At 44.1% G+C, this 22,068-nt stretch overlaps 1 protein-coding gene across 5 annotated transcripts in view; it reads right to left on the reverse strand.

Moving 5' to 3' along the window:
* fgfr3 (fibroblast growth factor receptor 3) overlaps positions 1 to 22,068 on the reverse strand; it is a 73,702-nt gene that overhangs the window by 13,367 nt on the left and 38,267 nt on the right. For 2 of the 5 annotated variants that reach the window (XM_084043999.1, XM_084043996.1), the window contains exons 5-10: positions 20,731 to 20,900; positions 10,417 to 10,540; positions 9,749 to 9,939; positions 4,886 to 5,030; positions 3,425 to 3,600; positions 26 to 174 (exon numbers count right to left, since the gene is read on the reverse strand). In XM_084043999.1, the coding sequence (XP_083900125.1) occupies positions 26 to 174; positions 3,425 to 3,600; positions 4,886 to 5,030; positions 9,749 to 9,939; positions 10,417 to 10,540; positions 20,731 to 20,900 (955 nt within the window). Of the gene's footprint in view, positions 1 to 25; positions 175 to 3,424; positions 3,601 to 4,885; positions 5,031 to 6,908; positions 7,054 to 9,748; positions 9,940 to 10,416; positions 10,541 to 20,730; positions 20,901 to 22,068 lie in introns of all 5 variants that reach the window. The other 3 variants (XM_084044000.1, XM_084043997.1, XM_084043998.1) reach the window with 2 other exon arrangements.

Consider the following 22,068-nt stretch of genomic DNA (forward strand, 5'->3'; position numbering starts at 1 on the left):
TATTTATTTGAGATGTTTTTTTTACCTGCTTCTGGAGAACTCCCATTTGGGGTCAGAGGGCAGTTCCAGCTCAAGTACGTTGGCCAGCATTGGTCCGTCGCTGGATGACAGGCGGGCAATCCTGACCAATGGGGTGTTGGAGTTCATGGAGGAGTTGGAATCCAGAGACACCTGCTTGGGTACAAAAAGAGAAAGGTTGTTATAGTTTCTGAAAAGGGAGAGTTGGTAGTGTCTACAAGGAGATCACAGACAGAGACAGCGTGAGACAGAGAGAGACAGACAGAGACGGGGGGCACGCTATGAAAATGCCCTGTCTTAACAAACCATCCAGCCGTGACTTGAATCTTGAAAAAGTTTAAATAAAATGCTGAGGGTGATTTTCTCTTTAACCTGATCCAAGATCTGCGCTGGAATCAAGTGAAGGTCTCTCAGAACAATACTTCAACAAGTCATGATGTAAACATCATGTTCTCGCACATCATTGAAAATGTTTCTCTTCCCTTATGGAAACAAGAGGATTTTATTGCTGGACAAAAAGAAAGCAACAAGAAAGAAAAGAAAAGAAAAAATAAACCACTCGGCAGATGGCCGAGTTGTTAAGGGGCAGTATATATACAGTATACAGTATAGGCTCTGATGCAGCCTGACAGCAGGTTCGATTCCCGGGCCCAGTGAACCTTTGCTGTGTGTCAATCCCTGACTCTCTCTCTGTTTCCGGTCAGTCTCCACTGTACGAAATAAAGAAAGAAAAGCCCCAAAAATACCAAAAAGAAAAAAAGAAAGCAAAGCACCATAACGCACACATTTTAATAATCATTATGGGAGCAAGATACATCGGACATGACGCCAGCACTAAATAACCTGTCGCTGTCCCCGCAGGGTACTACAGACACTTTGAAAAAAACTGTCTGCCTGCCGACACCTTACAGATGGCTAGCCAGCCTTTGGTGGCTGGAGGGGGACAGGAAGAGAAGAGCAAGATGCAGGGCGGTAACAAAGACAAATGAAGGGTGAGGGGGTGATGCTGCAGTTGGTGGCAGACCACTAAACAGGTGGATGGACTTCTCTATCCATCAGCTGAACTCCCATTTCCTGAAAGCCAGAGCCGTGTTGCTGCCACTCCGCCTGCAGGCTCTGCAACTCCATCACCATTCATCTGACTCGTCCAGGGGCAGATGGGTCTTTTATTGATGAATGTGTTTATGTCATAGACCTGCCAAGGTGTGTGTATCTGTTTGTGTGTCCATCCACAGTGCTCATTTATCTCTGGAAGAGCATGTGTGTGAGGGGAGCTCGTCTCTCTCTTGGAAGAAACATGTCCACAGTCCACCTACCAAGACATCCCCCTTCGACACCTCCTCCTCATCAGCTCCTCAGCAGGAGAGAAAGTGAAAAAGAGGGAAGGGAGGGTGGGGGCGGAATGAAAACTCAACGAAGAAAAGGGTTGTGAAACAAAGCAAATCACCACGGCCGTCGAACCCGACTGACAATTTGAGAGGAATGAGAGTAATATCAGATGGGGCATACCACAAGATTTTCTAGGAGATTTACCCTGAGTTATGAAAAAGGACAAAGACAACCGGGAGATTAGTGTTGCGAAAAATGAAGGAAAGATCCCTCTCGCGCACGCTCGCACACACACTATAAGGTCCCTCTTGAACTGACTGCCATAAAAGCCCACAGCATAAAGATGGAAAAGATTCTCATGTTTGCAAGCAAAGAGTTTTGAGAGATGTGAGATGTCTTGAAAAAACAAGTTTCTTCTTTATACAAACACTCCCTGACACAAAAGAAAAACTCAGAAAAACATGAAAGAGGAACACATGGCAGGTTTTTTTAAGGCTCTATTATAAGACCTTTTCCTGCTGAGAGAATACAGACTCGCCTGTATTCTTGAACTACAGAGCGCTGGATTCCAAGTAACAATCTTTTCTAAAAATGGGGACGCATATATATCATTTCAGAGGGAAAGCCTTTAATTATGAAGCTGGAGCGGTGGAACATGTGCTCGTGCAAACACACACACACACACACAACACCCCCGCTCCCTCTCTCTCACACATATGTAAACACACACATACACACACACAGAGCGATGGCGTGCTGTGTACAGTATACAGAATGTGTCTCAGCATTAGAAGGGTGGGACTCTGTGAGAGTCAAGATTTACATTTCCTCGCGCACCGTGTCACGCACCAGAAATGGTAGATCGACAAGCACACAATGTGTCCCATCTCGAACACTTTGTGTGTTTGTAGATCTGCTATTTTTGGCGCAAGACGCTGTCATACGGCGGAGTATAATCCGGGGCTTGAAAGGCCACTTCACTGGGAGACGCAGCTGCTGCGTTTTAAGATTTTTCCCAAAACAGTTGAGGAGTGCAAGTGTGTGTGTGTGTTGTATGCGCGTGCATGCATGTGTTTCCGTATGCGTGTGCATGTATGCAAGTGCACGCACAAGGGTGTGTGTATGTACACGTGTGTGTGTGTGTGTGTGTGTGTGTGTGTGTGTGTGTGTGTTAGATGAGAGTGAAATCTAACACTGGTACTGACAGTCGTTGGGAGGGCATAAATATCCCCTCGGCTGAATCCGCTCCAAGATAAATGTGAACACATGTCACGGAGGACTGAGGCCTTCCAGCCTCCGCGCTACGCTACATCACCAACAGAAACACAAGAGCTACATATGCCCACATGCAGATCTCATATAAAGATCGATGCAGCACCTGCTCGCGTCTTATATCGTCACTGTCGAGTGGAAACCTTGTATGTCCAAAACTGTTGTCAGGAAATGGGAAAAATAATTTGTGCCTATTCGGCTATTTTTAAGTTATTGAGCTTGTTGTGAGCTTGTAGATTGGCTATTTTCGCTACCTTTGTGTGACACACTTGTATGACGAATTAATACAAAAAAATAAAATTAAAAGGTGAAATATGGAGATACAAGGTTTCTGCCCTACAGCAACGATATGCAGTGTGGTACACTGTAAAATCCAGAGTATTAATTGTACTCTGAGTGTACAAATGGAATCCTTGCATTTCCTTTTGGTTGAATTTTACTGTCTAGTGGGAAATACCAGTTGAAGATGGATCGCAGTGGCAAAAGTAATAAAGAGGGTCTTGAATTCAAAGACAATTTACCCTGCTCCTGCTCTATGCGCCACACGATATCATGGGTAACGCGGTCCAAAATTCACAATGGAAAAAAGATCAACTTTGTCTAAATGTGATTCAGCACAATTTGCAGATGACGCCCTAATATCACAGTCCTTGTGGAAAGAATGTAATTGCTAATCCTAAACTGCAGTCTAGAGGGTTTCACTCTTTGCTGAAGACAGGAAGCGAGGGGACGAAAAGGGAGAGAGAGAGAGAGAGAGAGAGAGAGATTATTTGATGATGCAAATCTTGTATCTACTTTCTGTTACCTGTCTCTTGAGAGGGAACTTGGAGAGCTTCTGTACAGGCGGCGTGGGCAGCGTCTTCTGCTTGGTCATGCCCATGCGGCAGAGGACAATGATGACCACGGTGAGGATGAAGAGCACGCAGCCTGTCACGTAGATCAGGATGTCTGCATAGTCGTCCTCCTTGTCTAGATCCACAGCTATGGGGAGGAAGGGAGGTGCACAAACACAAATGCAAGCCACTGCTTAGTAAATAAAGACATTTGGTCTGTTTTGTCTACATAACTAATGCTGTGCGACTTAATACGACAAAGTTGCTTTCCGAAAATGGTCGATCTAGAAGCTCACATCGCATCGCGGATGGGGCGCGTTCTGACCTTCTAGATCGGCTATTTCCGGGGTGGGACTTGGTCGCAGGACAGCACAAATTAATACAATTTGTCATTATCCCACATTGTATTGCAGCAACACTTCTAACAACACTTCTATTTTGTTTTATCTATGTGATAATTACCCTCGGAAATTCGTAAACAAACAGATCATTCTTAATTAAACCCATAAAACATGGCTTTGCTCAGTAGCACATTTCAACCCAGTGGATTTTGGGAGTTCTCCAGCCGCTGGTGCGAACCGTCCTAATGAATCAACATCGATAAATCATTTGTTCGTTTGGGTAAAAAATATAAATAAATCAACGCTCAATGAACTTGCCTCCCAAACTACAATGGTCCCATTTGGGTTGTCGGCGACAAGGCAAGAGTAGAAAAAGATGGTGTAACTGTCATCTATTCCTGAATCTTCAGGCAGGTAATTGCACCTGTGATGTACCGCTCCCCTGGGAGGTAATTACTGTGTTGTACACGGAGCCCAGAAATGTCTTTAAATTGCTTTGTAGCCTGGGGACACCACAACAGATGATTTAGAAAATAAATAATAAAAATGAAAGAAGGAAGAAGGAAACGAGCGCGTGTTCCTCACAGAGGTTTATGCATGTCTATTCTCCCGTTGAGACAAGGGCAATGAGATGGATGTAATGCAGTTTACACGTGTTAACAAGTAGACGTTGTGTGTGCGGTACGGTGATTACAAAGCAGGTGGTGTGCGAGTACGAAGTTGATTATTGTGCTACTGAGTAAAGCATGACATCAGCAAAAGAAATATTACATTCATCATATTCATATACTACAGGTGTAGGCATTATAAAAGCCCCACTTTTACTGCATACAGTGCATGCTGCAGATAGCACAGTACTGCATTACTGCTGCAGCACCACAGGAATTGTTTGGAAAATTCCAAATCCGTTCACTCTTTAGCTGACAGAATGTGCAAGATGCTAGTGTCAGATGAGGCTAATTTGAGCTTAGATGCAGGAAGTGGGGACTTTTTTTAATGGCTGCCACTGTAAGCAATCAGCATTGAAGGAACACAAAAAACACACCAAGACCAGAAACCCATGAAGAGGGGAAGTAACACCAGAAAATATACCTGGCAACACCGTGAGCCAAGCAGAGTGGTGAGTATAGCCGATAGAGTTCCCCGCTAGACAAGTATACTCTCCTGCATCCTCAAAAGACACATTGGCTAAGAAGAGAATCTCTAGCTCCTTATCCGTAGCGTTTATACCGGTTGTCTGCAGAGGATGAGGGTAAAAGGAAAAACAGAGAGAGGAGAGAGAAGGGGAGATTTCATGAACCCAAAGCTCCTTAGGAGGAAATGCCAGCACCAAACAAACACACCCTGGAGGGAGGAAAAAGACAGAGAGACATCCAGAGGATGAGGCGTTGGAGTAGGCAGGCTGGAGGAGGGTTTTAGAGGAGGAAGAGGGGCTTCTTCTCCCCCTCGTCTGGTGCCACAGCAACGGTCCTATCACCACCACCTGGAAACAACAGGCACCCAAGCAACACAGCACCCCCCACCCACTTTTAGCTGTGAAAGCATAGAAGCATAAAAAACAAACAATCACAAAGTAACTCAGCTGTCTAACTTCACGTTTTCAAGTTTCAATTTGACTTGGAAAGGCAGACAATGCTACAATTTCACTGCATCACAAAAGCACCCTTACTAATTCAAACTTAAGCCTGATTTATACTAAAAATAGCGTCTCTACAAGCGCCTGTGACGTGTTGTGAGCCTGTAGATTGTCTACTTTCGGTGCGTGACACCTGCACGCAACCAAGTACAAATCAGGCATAGCTCAGCTGTGAGGTGCAAGCTCGACTTTGACGTGACTTATTGACTTGCCGATGCAGCTAGATTACCTGAGAGCTCAAATTGAATCAATGAGATGCTTTGACAATACACCTGGCACAGCAAGCGGTCTCCCTCACCAATTTCCCCCACACCGAACTTCAGATTAATGAAGTTGGTGATGCAGACTGCAGCGCTGAGGTGGGCTCATCTGTATAGAAGAGCATTACCCACCACAACAGCTGCGGCTACGGCCTTTTGACTAATAGTCAACTATATGGAGCAATGACCAGCGGGGAGTCGGTTTCAAACTTGGTGTCTGATGTGGTGTGATGGAGGGTAGAGGGGTGTGTGTGTGTGTGTGTGTGTGTGTGTGTGTGTGTGTGTGTGTGTGTGTGTGTGTGTGTGTGTGTGCAGCCATTAGAATCTTGTTCCCAGGGCCTTAGTAATGAACAGTGACATCCAGGCAGAGTCATGAATCAAAGAGCCGTGCTCTGCTGCACGCTTTCATATAAAAGAACATTAATACAACTGAAGGATGCACTCTCAGAGAAATCAATAAGGGTCTTTGACTCTACGTGTGTGTGTGTGTGTGTGTGTGTGTGTGTGTGTGTGTGTGTGTGTGTGTGTGTGTGTGTGTGTGTGTGTGTGTGTGTGTGTGTGTGTGTGTGTGTGTGTGTGCGCGCGCGCGCGCTGAAGGGGACAGGGGGGGCAAACAAAAAACGGGTATTTGAAGTTGTATAGAGGTCCTAGCTGTAATTAGGGCTGTGATATTGTGTTTTGTTATTGATCGGGACAGAAGATGAAGCAGAACGTGGCGGCTTTAAATGGATGAGAGTGTGGGCCAATCTTTTATACCTCAGCTCCTTGTAGAGGAAACCCACAGGGAACTTGTCTCTCATCATTAACCCGCCTACAAACCACGAGAGAAGAACTGCGGCACACTGACTTACAACTTGCAATTAAAACATTTTCTGTCAAAACATTTTGGTCACACAACTACGAATTTTCAATAAAATGTTTTAGGTAAGAGCGTAGCAAAATTCAGAGTGTTAATTTAACCCTGAAAGTGTACAAATGCCCCCGTAACTGTGTGAGGGAGGCATTTTTTCCCCCGACTACACACACCGACAACACTGTTCAGGTGTTCAAAAGAGCTTAGTACTTAAAGATCCTATTAGCCAACAAGACAGCCAGCTCATCAGACCCGCACCCAGGAGACCAACACTGAGCCAAGAAACACCACAGGAATCTTATTATAGCTGCTGGAAGGCCCGGTACAAAAGCAAAGGGCTTTTGTTTCGGGCTGCAGGAGTTTTACCTGGTTTGTGTATCTTAAGCCAGAAAGCGTTTTCCGACTTGCCTACAAAGTTAGAGGCCCGACACCAGTATTTCCCGGCATCTCTCTGTGTCACGTTGGACAGTGCTAGTTTATCATGGGCCTCTGTGCTCTCACTCACAAGACTCTGTAAGGAGGAACAGTGAAATGCACAGTAAGGCAGCATCTATTGGTACAGGTACACTGTAAGATGTAAGTGTTAACTCTGCAAGTGTACAAATTTAACATTTGTAGATTTCGTACACTCTCAAGAGTTATAAATTGATAAATGAATACTGAGGATTTCACTTTTTGGGTTAATTACATTACAGTTTTTCAGCTCTGCAAAAAATATGAGATATTGCATTCACATAGGTCACATATGCATGATGCAACAAAATAGCTTTGAACTTGAGCATCAACACAACATAAATGTCAGACACATTGCACATGCACAGTATAATTATAATATATATATTGGTAGATTAAACACAATACTTGCTGTGAAAAATGCTGTGAGAAGACATACACACACATTCTACATATGCTCACAGAAACAACTCTCGCTATTAGAAGATTAAAGCCATTAGTAAGTCAGTCCTGCAAAAGCACATACAGTGAAAACACACCCTGCCATACATTGCATACACAGTAAAGAGTGTATCATCTACCAGTGTCTGTTGTTAGATTAGAGGCTTTCCAAAAACACACACAAACACACACACACACACACACACACACACACACATACACACACACACACACACACACACACACACACACACACACACACACACACACACACACACACACAGTCAAAGTGAGAGAAAAGCACACACATACAGTATAGCTGATAAATAATTAAATAGGCAAATCACATAAGGAGAAAACATATCATGTTTTATGGTCGCTTAATTAGAAATCTCTGGCTCGTCTCCAGGCGTCTCTTGAAGCCAGACGTGAGATCTAGGCCCCCCACTCAGGGTGCGTCAATCATAACTAAGTCTTTTCCATTCATCAAAAAAAGGCCTATTCAGACGTTTGGTAAAAACATCCTCTGTGACATTCTCCACTCCCCCAGTCTCCCTGCTCTCCCTTACATTCCCCTCTCACACGCACTCATGCAAGACACATATACTGTACATCCCACACACACACACAGTACATGTACTGTACATTGAAAACACACACACACACACACACACAGAACAAAAACTTCAGATAAAATGCATAAACACACACATTTGCCTGCGTGCGCATGCGCGCCGCACACAGACACACTTAGCTCCTATATGCCACACACGAGATGTCACATAGCAGTCAGAATGAACTGTGGTGGGGCAGAGAGAATATAAAAAAACAGCACATGTGCAGATTCCAGATCCCAGTAAATACTGTTTCAATTATGTGGTAGTCTGAAATAGAGTGTGGAGCCGTGGTCTGGGCACCCGACGCTCCCCCCCTCTCTCCCTCTCTCTCGCTTGTCTCTTTCTTTCTGTCGCCTGTCTCCCTTTCTGTCTTACTTTCTGCCTCTTCCTCCGTTTCATCTCCCGTCTCTCTCTCTCTCTCGCTGCCTGTCTTCCTCCCTCTCCGCTTGCATCTGTCTTCCTTGTCTCTTTCTGTCTCTGTCTCCTACCCTCACTCTCTACAGCTCCATCTTGCCATCTTTCTCTATTTTACTCTCTATTCATCTCTCTCCATCTGTCTCTCACCTATTTCTCTGTCCATCTCCCTCCCACTCGTTCTTGTCATTCACTCCCTCCATCTCTCTCTCCCTCTCTCTCTCCATCTCTCTCTCCCTGCTGACTTTGCCCTTCCCTGTGTTCCCCCACTCATTTTTTCCGTCATAGCTGTTTTTGGGCGCCTCTTCTCCTCGTTTCTCTCTTTCTCTCTCTCACTCCTCCCCCACAAACCACGCGACGCAGCACATCTGACGGAGAATGACTGCGAGCCCGGTGGTTAACAGCGCCCGTCTCTCTCTCTCTCCCTATATGCCGCCACCACAGCAGTTAACTTAGTCCAAACCAGATGTTTGTTTTATTCCTTCACGAGAGAGAGAGAGAGAGAGAGAGAGAGCAAAAAAAGAAGAAGATTGAGAGACTAAATGAGAAAGTGAGACCTTCTTGATTTTTTTTTGCAATGGGAGTCTTCTTCTGTAGCCTCAAATAAAAAGTGGCGTTTTGTTTCTTTCTTTCTGCTTTCCTCTCTTTTAACACATCTCTCTCTTGGGTTAGGGTGGTGTCCCCTGAGAGGAATGCTTTCTACTCATTCCTTCACTCATGGGTTTAGTCTACAACATCAACGTGGCCTCTGGGGGGAGAGCACAAGACCTACGTAGCAATCTGGAGTGTTAGTTAATCCTAAACCAACCCTCTCTCTCTCTCTCTCTCTCTCTCTCTCTCTCTCTCTTTTTAAAGGAGCGAACCTCTCATTCTAAGACTATGTGATATCTGTCCCATTGACATGTCAAATTCTATTCTCAAGGAGAGACCCACCCAAGAAAGGCGCTTCAAGGTTGAACTCTGTGACCCTTATACTCTCAAAGATCAACTATTACTACTGCTATTTAAGTTAAATCCTTCACAGCTCATTCAAACGTTAAAGGTTCTTCAAGACCTTGCCATGTTTTTCAAGGCCATTTTACACCTCAATTCACCAATCTTTGATATTTTTAGCTGATCGTCGCTAAACTCTAAAATTTAAGGCGACACATGGGAAACTTCAGGTTGGGTTAAGCCCTGACACAGTAATGCCTGATTTATACTTACACAACACCTGTGTGTAACCAAGTATAAATCAGGCTAAAGAAAGCAGTGGGCATCCCTGTGGAACCTCAGACCCACCTTAAGGATGTTGACGTAGGGCACGCCGTCTGGGCCGTAGCGACTGCCATTCACCTCAATGTGTTTGAGCCACTGGATGTGAGGCTGAGCGTCACTGTACACCTTACAGTGGAACTCCACGTCGCTGCCCAACACTACCGTCTGATTGGCCGGCAGGCCGGCCTGGAGGATGGGCCTGTGAGGGGAGCGCTCTGATTGGAGGAGAGCGCGGATTGGGGGAAGGAAGCAGGAGAAGGGGTAGCCTAGATTAGCGTATGGTCATGTACTGTAGTTATGTGGATTAATGAAATGTAACAGAACATTCGAAATACTAAATTTGATTAGATTCAAATGCTTAACACTACGTCCCTGCCAAGAATATGTAGTCACAAGAACTATTTGCAAGTTGATACTGTAGTTGTTCCTGGCATAGTAGTTCAAAGAACAAAATGGAGAGAGGCAGCGAGATCACTAACTTGCCTTCTGGCATAACATCCAAAATTAAGATCAAATCTTTGGAAAAGTCGTTGGCAAAAACACACCCACTCCATTTTGACAATTAAACGCATAATGTGCCCATGTTTGACCATTCTGCTCCAGTCTTGATCGATTGCAAACATCTCTTAACGTTTGTTCAATTATAATGCTGAACTTACTGATGTGTTGTGTGTTTATATCATGGTCCTTACCCAGAACATCCAGCTGGTAGGTGTGGGTGATAGTCCCATACTTGTTCTGCACCACACATGTGTAGTTCCCCCTGTCTGAAGGAACAGCGCTCTCCATCACAAGACTCCACTGCTGGTGTCTCAACTGGGGGAGAATGGAGGAGAAAGGCAGGGGGAGAAGAGAGAGAGAGAGAAGCAGGAGGAGGGAGAGTAAAGAAGAGAACAGAGACGAGAGGAGAAGAAAAGAGAAGGTATGGGATGGAAGTGTTGAGTGAGAGAAAAGAGAGGGAAGGGGGAGAGAGACAGAATTAGATTACTGTTACCAATTTGCTTCAGTGAATAACCCACATTGAAAACAGAACACGACAAACTCGACATCAGAACAATCAATTAGCCTAAATAAAACAAGACCCGAAAGAATCAGACTTAAAAAGGAGGTTACGTGCTCTTCCTCAAAAGTGTTTTCTCTGGCCTGGCTGGCTGCACTATTAAATTCTTAGAGTTCATTTATCCATTTCCAACTCCAGGAGTGCACAAAATGCAACCAACATGGACCCTTTTAGGTCCTTTTAGGCCGTCGACCCAAACACAAGTAACGAGAGAGGGCTTCACTTCTCATGGCAAAAATCTCAACCAGGTGCGAGTTGTCATGTGTTAAGAGCAGACAAATACCGACATGACAGTATCACTTGTGGATGAGAATAGAGTCCTTCGCCACGCATCACCAGACACCAGAGTCTCCACGGGCCGAGGGAGGAGAACATCTCAGCAGTTAAGTGGAAACACGAAACCCACTGCCTGCCACCGTACTACCTGCTGTGGTGAGAAGAGCTCTACGCAGCTGAACTCTGCAGAGAAAGGTCAGTCTTTGCTAAAGAGAGAGAGAGAGAGGATGGGCCCAGGTGATGTCAGCAAGGCATTTCGGTGTTGGTGGAACACTTAACATCACCTGCGTAGGAAAACGTGCCGACTAAGAGATGCGTGTGTGTGTGTGTGTGTGTGTGTGTGTGTGTGTGTGTACATACACGTATGTGTCAAGTAAAGTCTTTTCACAAACGTTTAACCCTGCGTGTTTCAGATCAGCAACCAGTCATTCATATAATGTATGTCATTGTGGGGAAAGACGAACGTGCACGCTCTGCCCCCTCCCCCGTTTCTCTCTCTCTCTCCTATGTCTTACTCTCTGTAACTCTCCCTCTACTTGGAGGCATGTGTGGAAAATAGTGTAACAGGGTAAATATTATGCCTGTGTGTGCTTTTTTTGCTGTTGCATGGTAACACAGACCAGGCTGCTCAGCGCTGGCAAATGAGTTTTTGAGAGTGTGTGTGTGAGTGTGCATGCTCGTAACCGCCTGGCTCCACCCAGTCTACCCCTGTCTCTCTCTCTCCCTCTCCCACTCTCCCACTCTCTCTCTCTCCCTCCCTCTCCCTCTCTCTCTCTCTCTCTCTCTGTCGCTCTCCCTCCGTAACCCCCCGCACACAGAGTCAAACTGAAGTCAATGGCTGCTCTCATGAGCAGATGAGTGATGCCTTGTGCTGTGGTTAAGTGCTGTGAGGGAACCGAATCCAAAAGACGTGGTGCTGAGGAGGAAAAAACCCGACTGAACTATGAAGGCTGTGATTAGCGAAAGTCAAACAACCACCAATACAGAAAAAGACCTTACTGCTTCAGAAAAGTATGTCGTTTAGCTTTCATTATCTGGCAGCTTTTCATGTAAAAACTGAAAACTACCACTCTTCACTAGTATCTGGTCAAATTATTATAAATTGTTATAATAAAGTCTGATACCACTTGTACCATGTTATGTCATAAAGTACAACAGCTCAGCTTAGTTTTGACTCACAGTCAAAACTAAACTAAACTTTCATTTAGACAGATGCTAGGTTCATTGTTTACCTGGCATCCTACAGTTTCAATGTACATACAGTACTGTTATTTGGATCGCATGTTGTTTAGACAGATGCTAGGTTCATCTAGGTTCATTGTTTACCCGTTTCTAGTTTCTAGTTACACTGTTCTCTCTGCATTCGATTCATGTGATTATTTCGTTCTGGATAAGAGCGTCAGTTAAATGCCTAAATTGCAAATTGTCATGAGTAGAGGCGTGAGTGAGAGTCATTGTGATATTTAATATTGGTTTTATTCATGATATAGTTTTAAGCAGGTAAACGTACCAGCTGCAATTATATGTACAATATTAGTTTCATTGGTTAAACGTACAGTATTAATTCCCTCAGTACAGTCTGAACTCAGGATGTGGAAGGGATCAGGTTTAGTGTGTTTAGTTGTGTTTATTTCTTACTCCAACGAGAGCCACTATCAAAAACACACGACATCATAGACGTAGACGCTCAGATTGCTGGCTAAGCTTCACGCATCAGCTTTTAAACGGAGCTCATCTGCCAGATTAGATTGTATTGTTTTTTATAAGCCTCAGGTCTACACAGTAAAATCCTCAGTGTTAATTTACCCATTTGTAGAGTTACATTTTATTGTTAAGGCTTCTCTGACAAGTTGTTTTTTTTATTCTTATTTTGAGACCATGCCACTTGCCTTCATGTCCACGTTGCACTGACTAACCCCGGCTGAACCCACAGCATTAGTGGTCCAATGTGATAATCCCATCCAGTCCAATCACGCCAGATTCCAAACAGAATTAAATTATTAAGGAGCTTACTGTGGAGTCATACCAGGCTTTAAAGGTTTTAAGGCTTTTGGCCGCAGGAGCTCCATGAAGGACCACTAGCCATGGGAATGTCCAGGAGGAGATTTACGCTGCTAGAAATGTCTGGGTGAATGTGGTCAATTAAAGCTGTGTTTAGTGTTAGCGGGGGAAGACAGTCAAATATCCTCAGTTGTTACTTTATCCATTTATAATGTGTCCAAATGTAGCCAAATGGACCTTTATGGGTCGATTTGGACACTTTCAGAGTTAAACACACGGTGTGTTTCATGAAGGCTCTAGTGGGATTAGAACATAGGCCAATTCCAGAGTCGAATCGAGAACTTAACTGCAACAGGCATTGCTTTAAGAATTAAGAAATGTTTAAGATAATGCCACTTTGTCTCAATGAAGTTCTCAATAAAGGTCTAAACTACATTAAGAATTTTGTTAAACTGAAACCTGACCCAACATTTTTTAAATTGTAATATATCAACTTGCTCGTCCCTCAAAAACACAGCTGTGCTGCTCCCTTTCTGATATCCGTTTAGAAAATCAGCTTTTAAACCATTCAACACTATTCTGCATTCAGCTTTTAAACCATTCAACACTATTCTGCATTCAACTTTTAAACCAGTCCACATTATGCTGCATAACATGCTAACCTTGACCCTTTTTGTAGCTTGTAGGTGTTACAAAACAAACACAGGAAGCCATGTGGATCTCCATGGCTAAATAAGTTGAAGCACTTATTGCTAGAGTGCAGAATTTGTTAACATAGACCTTTTTTTCAGCAGCGTGTAGGAGTATAGTCACACAGAAACACAGGAAGCCTTGCTGCTCCCTTTATGGTCCCAGGCCTCAGTCTTCACCTCGCAAAATAGCCCTGTCAGAACCGACGGGGCCAGTTACCAGAATTTATGACTATGTCAGAGCGGCCCAGTGGCTTGGATCGCTGCTACCATCTAATTTGACCCGCAGAGAGAGTGAGAGAGAGAGAGAGACAAGAGAAAGAGAGAAAGAGAGAGAGAAAGAGACAAAGAGAGAGATGAACAGAGGCAGGGAACGAGAGGTAAGGAGGGAGAAAGAGAGGGAGCGATGCCCAGAGAGACAGAGAGAAAGAGGAAGCTGATAAAAAAAGGCCCTGTGGGCTGACCATTAAAGCAACTGCTCCACAAAGTTTGTTGTTTAGTCTGTCATTTCCCACTTTGGCTTTGCAGGCCAATTGTGTCAACAGAGAAAGTGATGATATAAAACCTGGGGTATGATTGTTCACAGGAAAAACATGACAGGCTGAAATGCATAGGAAATTAAAGACATGGGAGGTTGTGTCTTTTGATAGCCACAGTCTATTTAGGTTAGACACAGGGGAGGAAAGTTATGACTGTGCTACTTCTAAAATTAATCAGACTCCAGAAATAATCTTGCAAGGTATCCGCTATATGGTGGCTCACGATTGGCGCTGTTGTTTAAATCAGCACAAAAAAAGGATTTAAAAAGCTTAAAATCTTAAAAAGTAACAGTCTGGTGCCAGTTTTAAGAGGTTTGCCTTGGAAGCATGTCAAAATACGGATTAGAAAAACTTGTTTCCAAGCTCAAACTTGCTGATCAACAGAGCGTTCCAACCAGCAGGCACAGAGCGTTCCAACCAGCAGGCCCTCGGACGGGAGAAAACGAGGCGCACAATAATTACATTGTCAACTTTTGTCTCACTTTTGCCGCCAGAGTTTAGCATGTCCACAATAAAACCCCTTCCGCCATATGGCACCAACACACAACAGCGCTGGCTCTGGCTGTCAAGGATTCAGAGGGCTCAATAGGCCGGCGACACGCCCATCCCTCTCCTCCTCCCGCTGATGGCTCAATAGAGAGTTGAACTCTGACCTTTAGGCTCTGCCGCTCAATAATGGAATAGGCTCCATGGCCCGGCGTTGATGTCCGAGACGTCTCCCACATCCCTGCTGGAATGTCATTTGCTTCTTTTCTCTCTTTTCCTTTACAAATTAGCAATCATACTATTCATCCAGTCGTATGTATAATCAACAAGTGTGTTTTGTCTCAATTAATTTTAATTAGACGTATTATGGGGCCTGAGGGGGTAGAACTGAGTTTCAAAACGTCATCCAGTGTTTATGGTGTGACAAAATTTGTGAAGATGAATATTAATTTAAATTCAGTGCGTGGTACTGGTAACATGTATCCCTTCTGTCTCTTCTATATTGACAAGGTTTCTTTGGTATTTCCAAATGTCTGATGTTCTGATTGTTTCTGAAGATAAATAGATTTCAACCTATATCGTCTGTATGAAAGCTAGTGTAGTGATCTTCCTTACACTGATAAGACTCAACGACAAACGGTCTTTTGAACAAAGCAGTATTGAGTCAAAACTAATGATGATCCTTTTATGAGCTATTGCAACAGTTTTAATCAAATAAAACAGGAAAAGAAACAAGTGAACTGTTATGCATTTCAATGTATTTTCTTCATAAAAAGTAGCATGACTGAACAGGACTTGTTATAGATTGGACTGACATGAGGGAACATGATGTATTGTCAGCCTATTCAGTCAAATACAAAGGAGTTTCTTTTCAGACAAGTAATGAGTGTTAATGTTCTTTAACACTGTACTTTCCACACTTCTGAGCACTTTACTAAATGACAGACTGGCTAGACTACAGGTACACAATCTCTACCGCACTGATCTGCACATATCAGACAGTCACTCAGCCAGGAAGTCAGGTATATGAACTATGAAGCCATGAAAGTGTGCATGCATGTGGACAAACATACTGTACGCAACATATGTAAATACACCCTATGCATTTAGCAATTTTAGCATACAGTGATAGCATATGGGACGGGGGTCTCGCACCTTTTACAGAGAAGACTAGAATAAAATCATCTTGTCAGATCAGATGTAAGAAAGTCGAAGTGTGCACACTACCAGCCCCCCCCCCCCACACACACACACACACACAGTTCCTCAGATAAGTGACAAGATCATCTTCTCACACGTCAAACCTCTAAAGACGACACTCAGTCACATCTATTCATCTGAAATTAACTACGGCTGTCAGTCTAAAAATGATCTTGTCATTCAACGGCACTTTTCAATATGTACGCCTGCAGGAGACAGGAGACAGGAGGGGAGGGTCCTGCACCTTGTGGGCTCTGCTGGAGGAATAGAGACTTTAGAAGGCCATTGTCAGCCTGTCAGGGCACAGGACGGTTCCTCCCCTCCCTAACCCCACTAGATGAACTCATCACAGCCATCTCATAGGGGGAGATGGGGTGATGGGGGAAGGGTTGTGTGATGGTCTACAGGAGGCTGTGACACAAGAGGCTGGGTATAGCACCAACTTATGACCCCAGAAACGTATTAACACACACACACACACACACACACACACACACACACACACACACACACACACACACACACACACACACACACACACACACACACACACACACACACACACACACACACACACACACACACACACACACACACACACACACACACACACACACACACGCTAGTTCATGTCATAGATAGAAGATCCATCTTGACGAGTCATTTAGCATGATTATCAAAATGGTATGCATTTCCTTTTCATTCTGTTTCTAGTGACATTACCTTGAAGTGTAGTCAGTGTACTACATTATTCTACTGGGGACGGGTCATTGAGAAGTCTTTACTATGTCAGAAACACTGTCAAACTACATGAGAAGCAAGGAAAAATCATAATACACCCCAAAGCCTTTAGACAAACACTACCCAATACAACTTACTCAATTCAAGATTAAACCACTTGTTAACATCAACATTATTTGCGGCCGGGGGGGGGGGGGGGGGGGGGGTTGGATGGGCACTGGGTCCAGCGGCTGACCCTGACCGACCCTGGACCGAGGGGCCATGGTGTCATAGGCCAAAACCAGCACACCCACCCCCATTCTGTTCAACACATAGAAGTCTAGGTCTATAGAAGGTCACCTCTTTCTTCACCTCTGCCAAGGCCAACAGGGGCTTCATGGTGAATGGCTAATGGGGACATTTGAAATGGACGAGGGGGTGGGCAGGTGGCAGTAATCATGTGGGGGTGAATAATGCAGGGAGCAACAACTTAATAAGAGCTTGATCACTGCCAAACATCTCTATCAGGGCAGGAATAATGTTTTTGTCCAAGTACATTGGATGTTTGTAACTACATATAATAATTTTCAGGGTAGAGTACATTATTAGACAACGCACAAAGTACAATCAGTTCAACCCAAGTCTATAACATATAACAGACTTTGTGACGAATCGTAATGACAGTTTTATAGATAGACATGTAAGCTGTTAAGTTTGTCATCTCTTTCTTCCGCTGTGCCGTTTTTTTTAAGTGCTTAGATAAATTAATCCGTACATTATAAAGAAAACAAATTCTGCGATCACACTAGCAGCTACAAAGCGACAGGCTACAAGAAATGTTCAATTAAAATCAGCGACATGAAGCTGCTGATGCCCGACACTTGCCGTTGAATGACGGGCTGCGTGACGGGTTGAGATGGGTTAAACTTTTTTTCAGCATGCCAATGACGCAGTGAAGTGTCAATCAAATGTATGTTTTTGTTTCACCATTTCCACTCTGCATCGCTTTCCCTACAATTCCTGCTCTGTTCTATAAATGGAAGAAAAACTAATTCTTGGCCCTAGCCAGTTCCCTGTGCTATTTAACCCTACCCTTTTCATTTACACGTTCTAGCTTGAGCAACACTTCAACAGCGACACTGCAGCAATGTAGCTGGTCACGCTTAGTTGTTTTGTACCTTTTGTCGCCACTAGTGTGAATGCAGACTACGGCCAAGCTAATAAAGCCTCAATTAAGACCAAAACGTCTCTAGTCTATGGACATAATTGGTAGGCTAGTCATTGGTGAAACACCTTTCCACATTGTGGGGTTGGTGAGAAAGAGATAAGGCAAACTGGTGAACAGACGCAAAAACAGCTAAAAGCTTTGACAAGTCAATCTAGGTTTAATTTGTCTGTAACGCAGCACAGAAAATCTTTATCAGTGGTCGATCTTCATGCACGCTAAAACCGCTAAAAGCTACTGTCAGGGAGACACTCCAGTCCTGCTTGCTGTGTTTGGAGTGCTGGTGACAGGTGTGTGTGTGTGTGTGTGTGTGTGTGTGTGTGTGTGTGTGTGTGTGTGTGTGTGTGTGAGTGAGATTCTGTGTGTGCCTCTCGGGGTTATGTGTGCATGAGTATGCATGGGTATGTGTGTTTGAGTGTCTTCATGTGTGTACTGTATATTGCATGTGTATGTGTGTGGTGGTATGTGTCTGGTGTGCGTATTATGTGAATATGTGTGTGTGTCTATATACTGTATATATAGTCTGTGCGTATGTTACATGTCCTCTGTGGATACCTGTGCTTCTCTATGCATATACGTATTTATATGTGAGACTGTGTGTGGTATGTGCATTTCATGCGCGTATGTTGCGCGTGTATATGTGTGTGTATGTGTGAGCACATAGGAACAGAGGGGAGAGTGGGGACAGAGGGAGGTGGACAACTGGTACTGCTCTGCTGGGAGCAGATGTTGGAGATCTCTCTAAGCTGTTAATAGCTCCAGTATCTCATTACATTTAACTCTTCAAAGTCCAGATCTCACATGGGAGAATGGCACCACACAATGCCACCTCACTGCTGGCTTGGGTTTTGACGTTTTCAGGCCCGTCTTCATTTAGTTTCGCAATGCTTGAATTTGCTTGCTGATGCCATCTAAACCAGATTGAATTGAGGCTATGTAGAGCTTGTTAGCTTCAGGTGTTAGCAACATGCTCTCTTCGTTAATCCCTTGGTTTATTTCTTTACCTCGTTTGTCCGGGTTTGTATTATTCTTTTTCTTCTTAGAACTTCCGCTCATTATCAAAAATCTTTGGTTCTTCTTCTTTTTTTTCCTTTGAGTTTTTTGCTGAGTTTAATGAGTTGGCTTAAGGGAGCTCACAACTCGTGCGACCATTCTGCTCACCGTCCTACCCGGAAGTCCGGGTTTTGAATACGACTTATTCCATGTTATTGTAATATTGGATTTCAGGCTGTAATATTTCATAACTGACTCTGTATGGGAGACACAGGAGGAAGGCTCTGGAGGGATTCTGCCCTTGGGCAGCAGGGGTACTGTACATGCTGCTCCAAATTGGTTGGGGTCTTAACTATAAGGCCATCTCTGGGTGGATTTCTGCTGGAAACTCTCTGCTAGAATTTCTGTAATTGTAACCCTCCATTACAAATAGCCCCAGTTAAAAGCCCAGTCTTGCAAGAGCAGAAAAAGCCCCACTAGTTGCCTAACTACTGTCTTGATTTATGTTTGTTTTGAGCTGAAGCTCAGCGCGCAGTTTACAGCTGTTTGAATTTCTATGTTCTTGTAATACTACATTACACAGGATAACAGCACCGCTCGTCAAAATGCCACCAGGTCTATGCCAAAGTAAGTTTTAAATCTATTTCAAAGCAAAACATGAGTTTGCATTTGTTTGAATTTCTGTGCTTTTATTGCAATACTGGGATGACTGATTTAAAACGGATCAGGGCAAGTGAGAGCGATGTTAAAGTAAACTGAATCGAGCTAAATCAGTGCCTACTAGCTTGGGTTAAGTTTTCAAAGCAAAACCCAGTTTGCGATTGCTTGAATTTCTATGTAATTGAAATACACATACTGCACTACAGATATTTGGGCTGGCTGTGCTATAGTCAGGGCCAAAGAATGCATACTAAAGTAAACTGAAGAGTGTTATACAAGCCTATTTCAAAGCATGGCACAGTTTGCAACTGTTTGAATTTCTCTTATTTTTTGCAGTGCTGGAATTAGACATTTAATGCTACATGGCCAGTGAAGGCACACAAAAGTAAACCGCTATTGATATAAGTAACTTTCATACTAGCATGGTTTAAGTTTGTTTTAAAGCAAAACACAGTTCACCGCTGTTTGAGTTTCCGCGCTATTGCAGTTCTGAGATTGGTAATGCTTCTGATCAAGGGACACAAAAGTAAACCAACCACTGTTAAATAAGTGACATCATTCCAAATAAAAGTCCAGTGTTTGGAGTGAATCTGACGACCCAACTGGTTACAACAGCTGTTTGCTGCACTGAGCTTCAGTCAGCTCCCCTCCCTGCCACACATGTCATCTGTCAGTATACAACACAGCAGCACCTTAAACCTCCTGGGCGTAAGTGGCAGGGACTAATTCAAGCTGTAGAGTGTTACAACACTAGACATCATTTTCAATTTCATCCCAGGAACATTTGCTGTACAAACATTATTTTGTACAGTTTTGTCATCATACAGTTACAACAATCTCTGGGCGCTGTCTTTAACTCACTCGATTCCTACTTTGTTGCGCGCGGTGTCGTGCACCGAAAATAGCAGATCTACTAACTCACAACGCATTGTGCTGCAACACATGGTGAGACTGTACATCTGTGAGTGGCGGTGCTTTGCCACGGTGGCCAGGGGCACAGCAGTATGTCCCATTGTGTGCTGAAAAGCTTTGTTCATTTTCCCAGCAGAACTGGGTGAACTGATCCAAAGACCTTCTCCTTCCTGTCTGTCCACTTTGCTGTCCAATAAACCAGAGAAAGCTGACATGAAATAATAGCAGATGAAAAAAAGGCTTACCTTGATGCCTCCCATCCTCTGCTCTCCTTTAAACTCCTTGCCATTCTTTAACCAGTGGATTGTGGGTGTGGGGTTTCCGGCCGCGGCACAGCGGAATTTCACTGTGTTGGCGGCTGGTATGGCCAGCAGCTTCTTGTCCATCCTGTCAGGACGGGTCCAGTATGGAGCTTCTGTTGGCGACAGACAGACGTAGGGGAACCATGTCAGTCGCGTTGGAATATTGTAATATTGTCCATGTGTACATAAATGTCTACAACATTTATAAGTTCAGTGCAAGAGAGAACACCTGGAAAAACTGGACATCACATCAGAGTCTGTGACATCACATCTCATACCAAAAGCGCAATAGGATTCCATTTACATTTGAAGCATATGGTGTTTGGTGAATGCTTTTATCCAAAGAGCAGTACTGTGAGTGTATACATTTGTAGCATGGGTGGCCTGCGTCATCACCATGTGCTACTCATTGAGATACACAGGACATGAATAAGCACTTTAGCTCATGCTCATATCCAGAGCGACTTGCGGTGACAGAGCAGGTAGGGGGTTCATTGTCTGAAGGCTAATTCATACTTTACCCTTTCAACAAGTGTGGAATGACGTATTTTCAACTGAAAATAATTAAAATACTTGTCAAAAAGGGTCAAACATTAAAGCATGAATTGGCCTTTTACGCAACGACACCTCAACAGGGATACAGCAGCCTCCACAACCGCCAGGCAACCCTACCTCCCTGAGAGAAGCGTCCAAGACACTAAAACTGTGTAAACACTGTTTGACAGACACTGAAACGACCTAAAACTGTTGCCTGAAGGAGTTTTTAAGGAGCAAACAATGGCCATCATTTTCAGCCCCAATAATAACAATACAAGAGTCCATTAGTGTCTGCAATCCCCAAAGTTTGGAGGGTGTCAGGGCAGATTTATTGAGCTGTATTGAGAAGGAGCCAGGTCACAATGAGGGAGACTATTGGTCCTGTATAGCGGTGGTGCAGGGCAGAGACGGACCATTGTTCTGGCTGTGTGGGTGTGGAGGGTGAGAGCAGCGAGGCATAGCTTGCTCTCTCACTCTTTACGGGTATGTGTTTGTGAGAGAGAGAAAGACGATGTGTGTGTGTGTGTGTGTGTGTGTGTGTGTGTGTGTGTGTGTGTGTGTGTGTGTGTGTGTGTGTGTGTGTGTGTGTGTCCAAGGACAAAGGCAGGGGGAGGTGGCTGACCGGTCATCAGATGTCTCTCTTACTTTCTAAATACAGACGGAGAGGAGCTAATTACCATCTCAATGTGTGTGTGTGTGTGTGTGTGTGTGTGTGTGTGTGTGTGTGTGTGTGTGTGTGTGTGT

This window comes from Gymnoscopelus microlampas (genome assembly GCF_963454915.1).
Source record: "Gymnoscopelus microlampas genome assembly, chromosome: 20".
NCBI classification, from domain to species: Eukaryota; Metazoa; Chordata; class Actinopteri; order Myctophiformes; family Myctophidae; genus Gymnoscopelus; species Gymnoscopelus microlampas.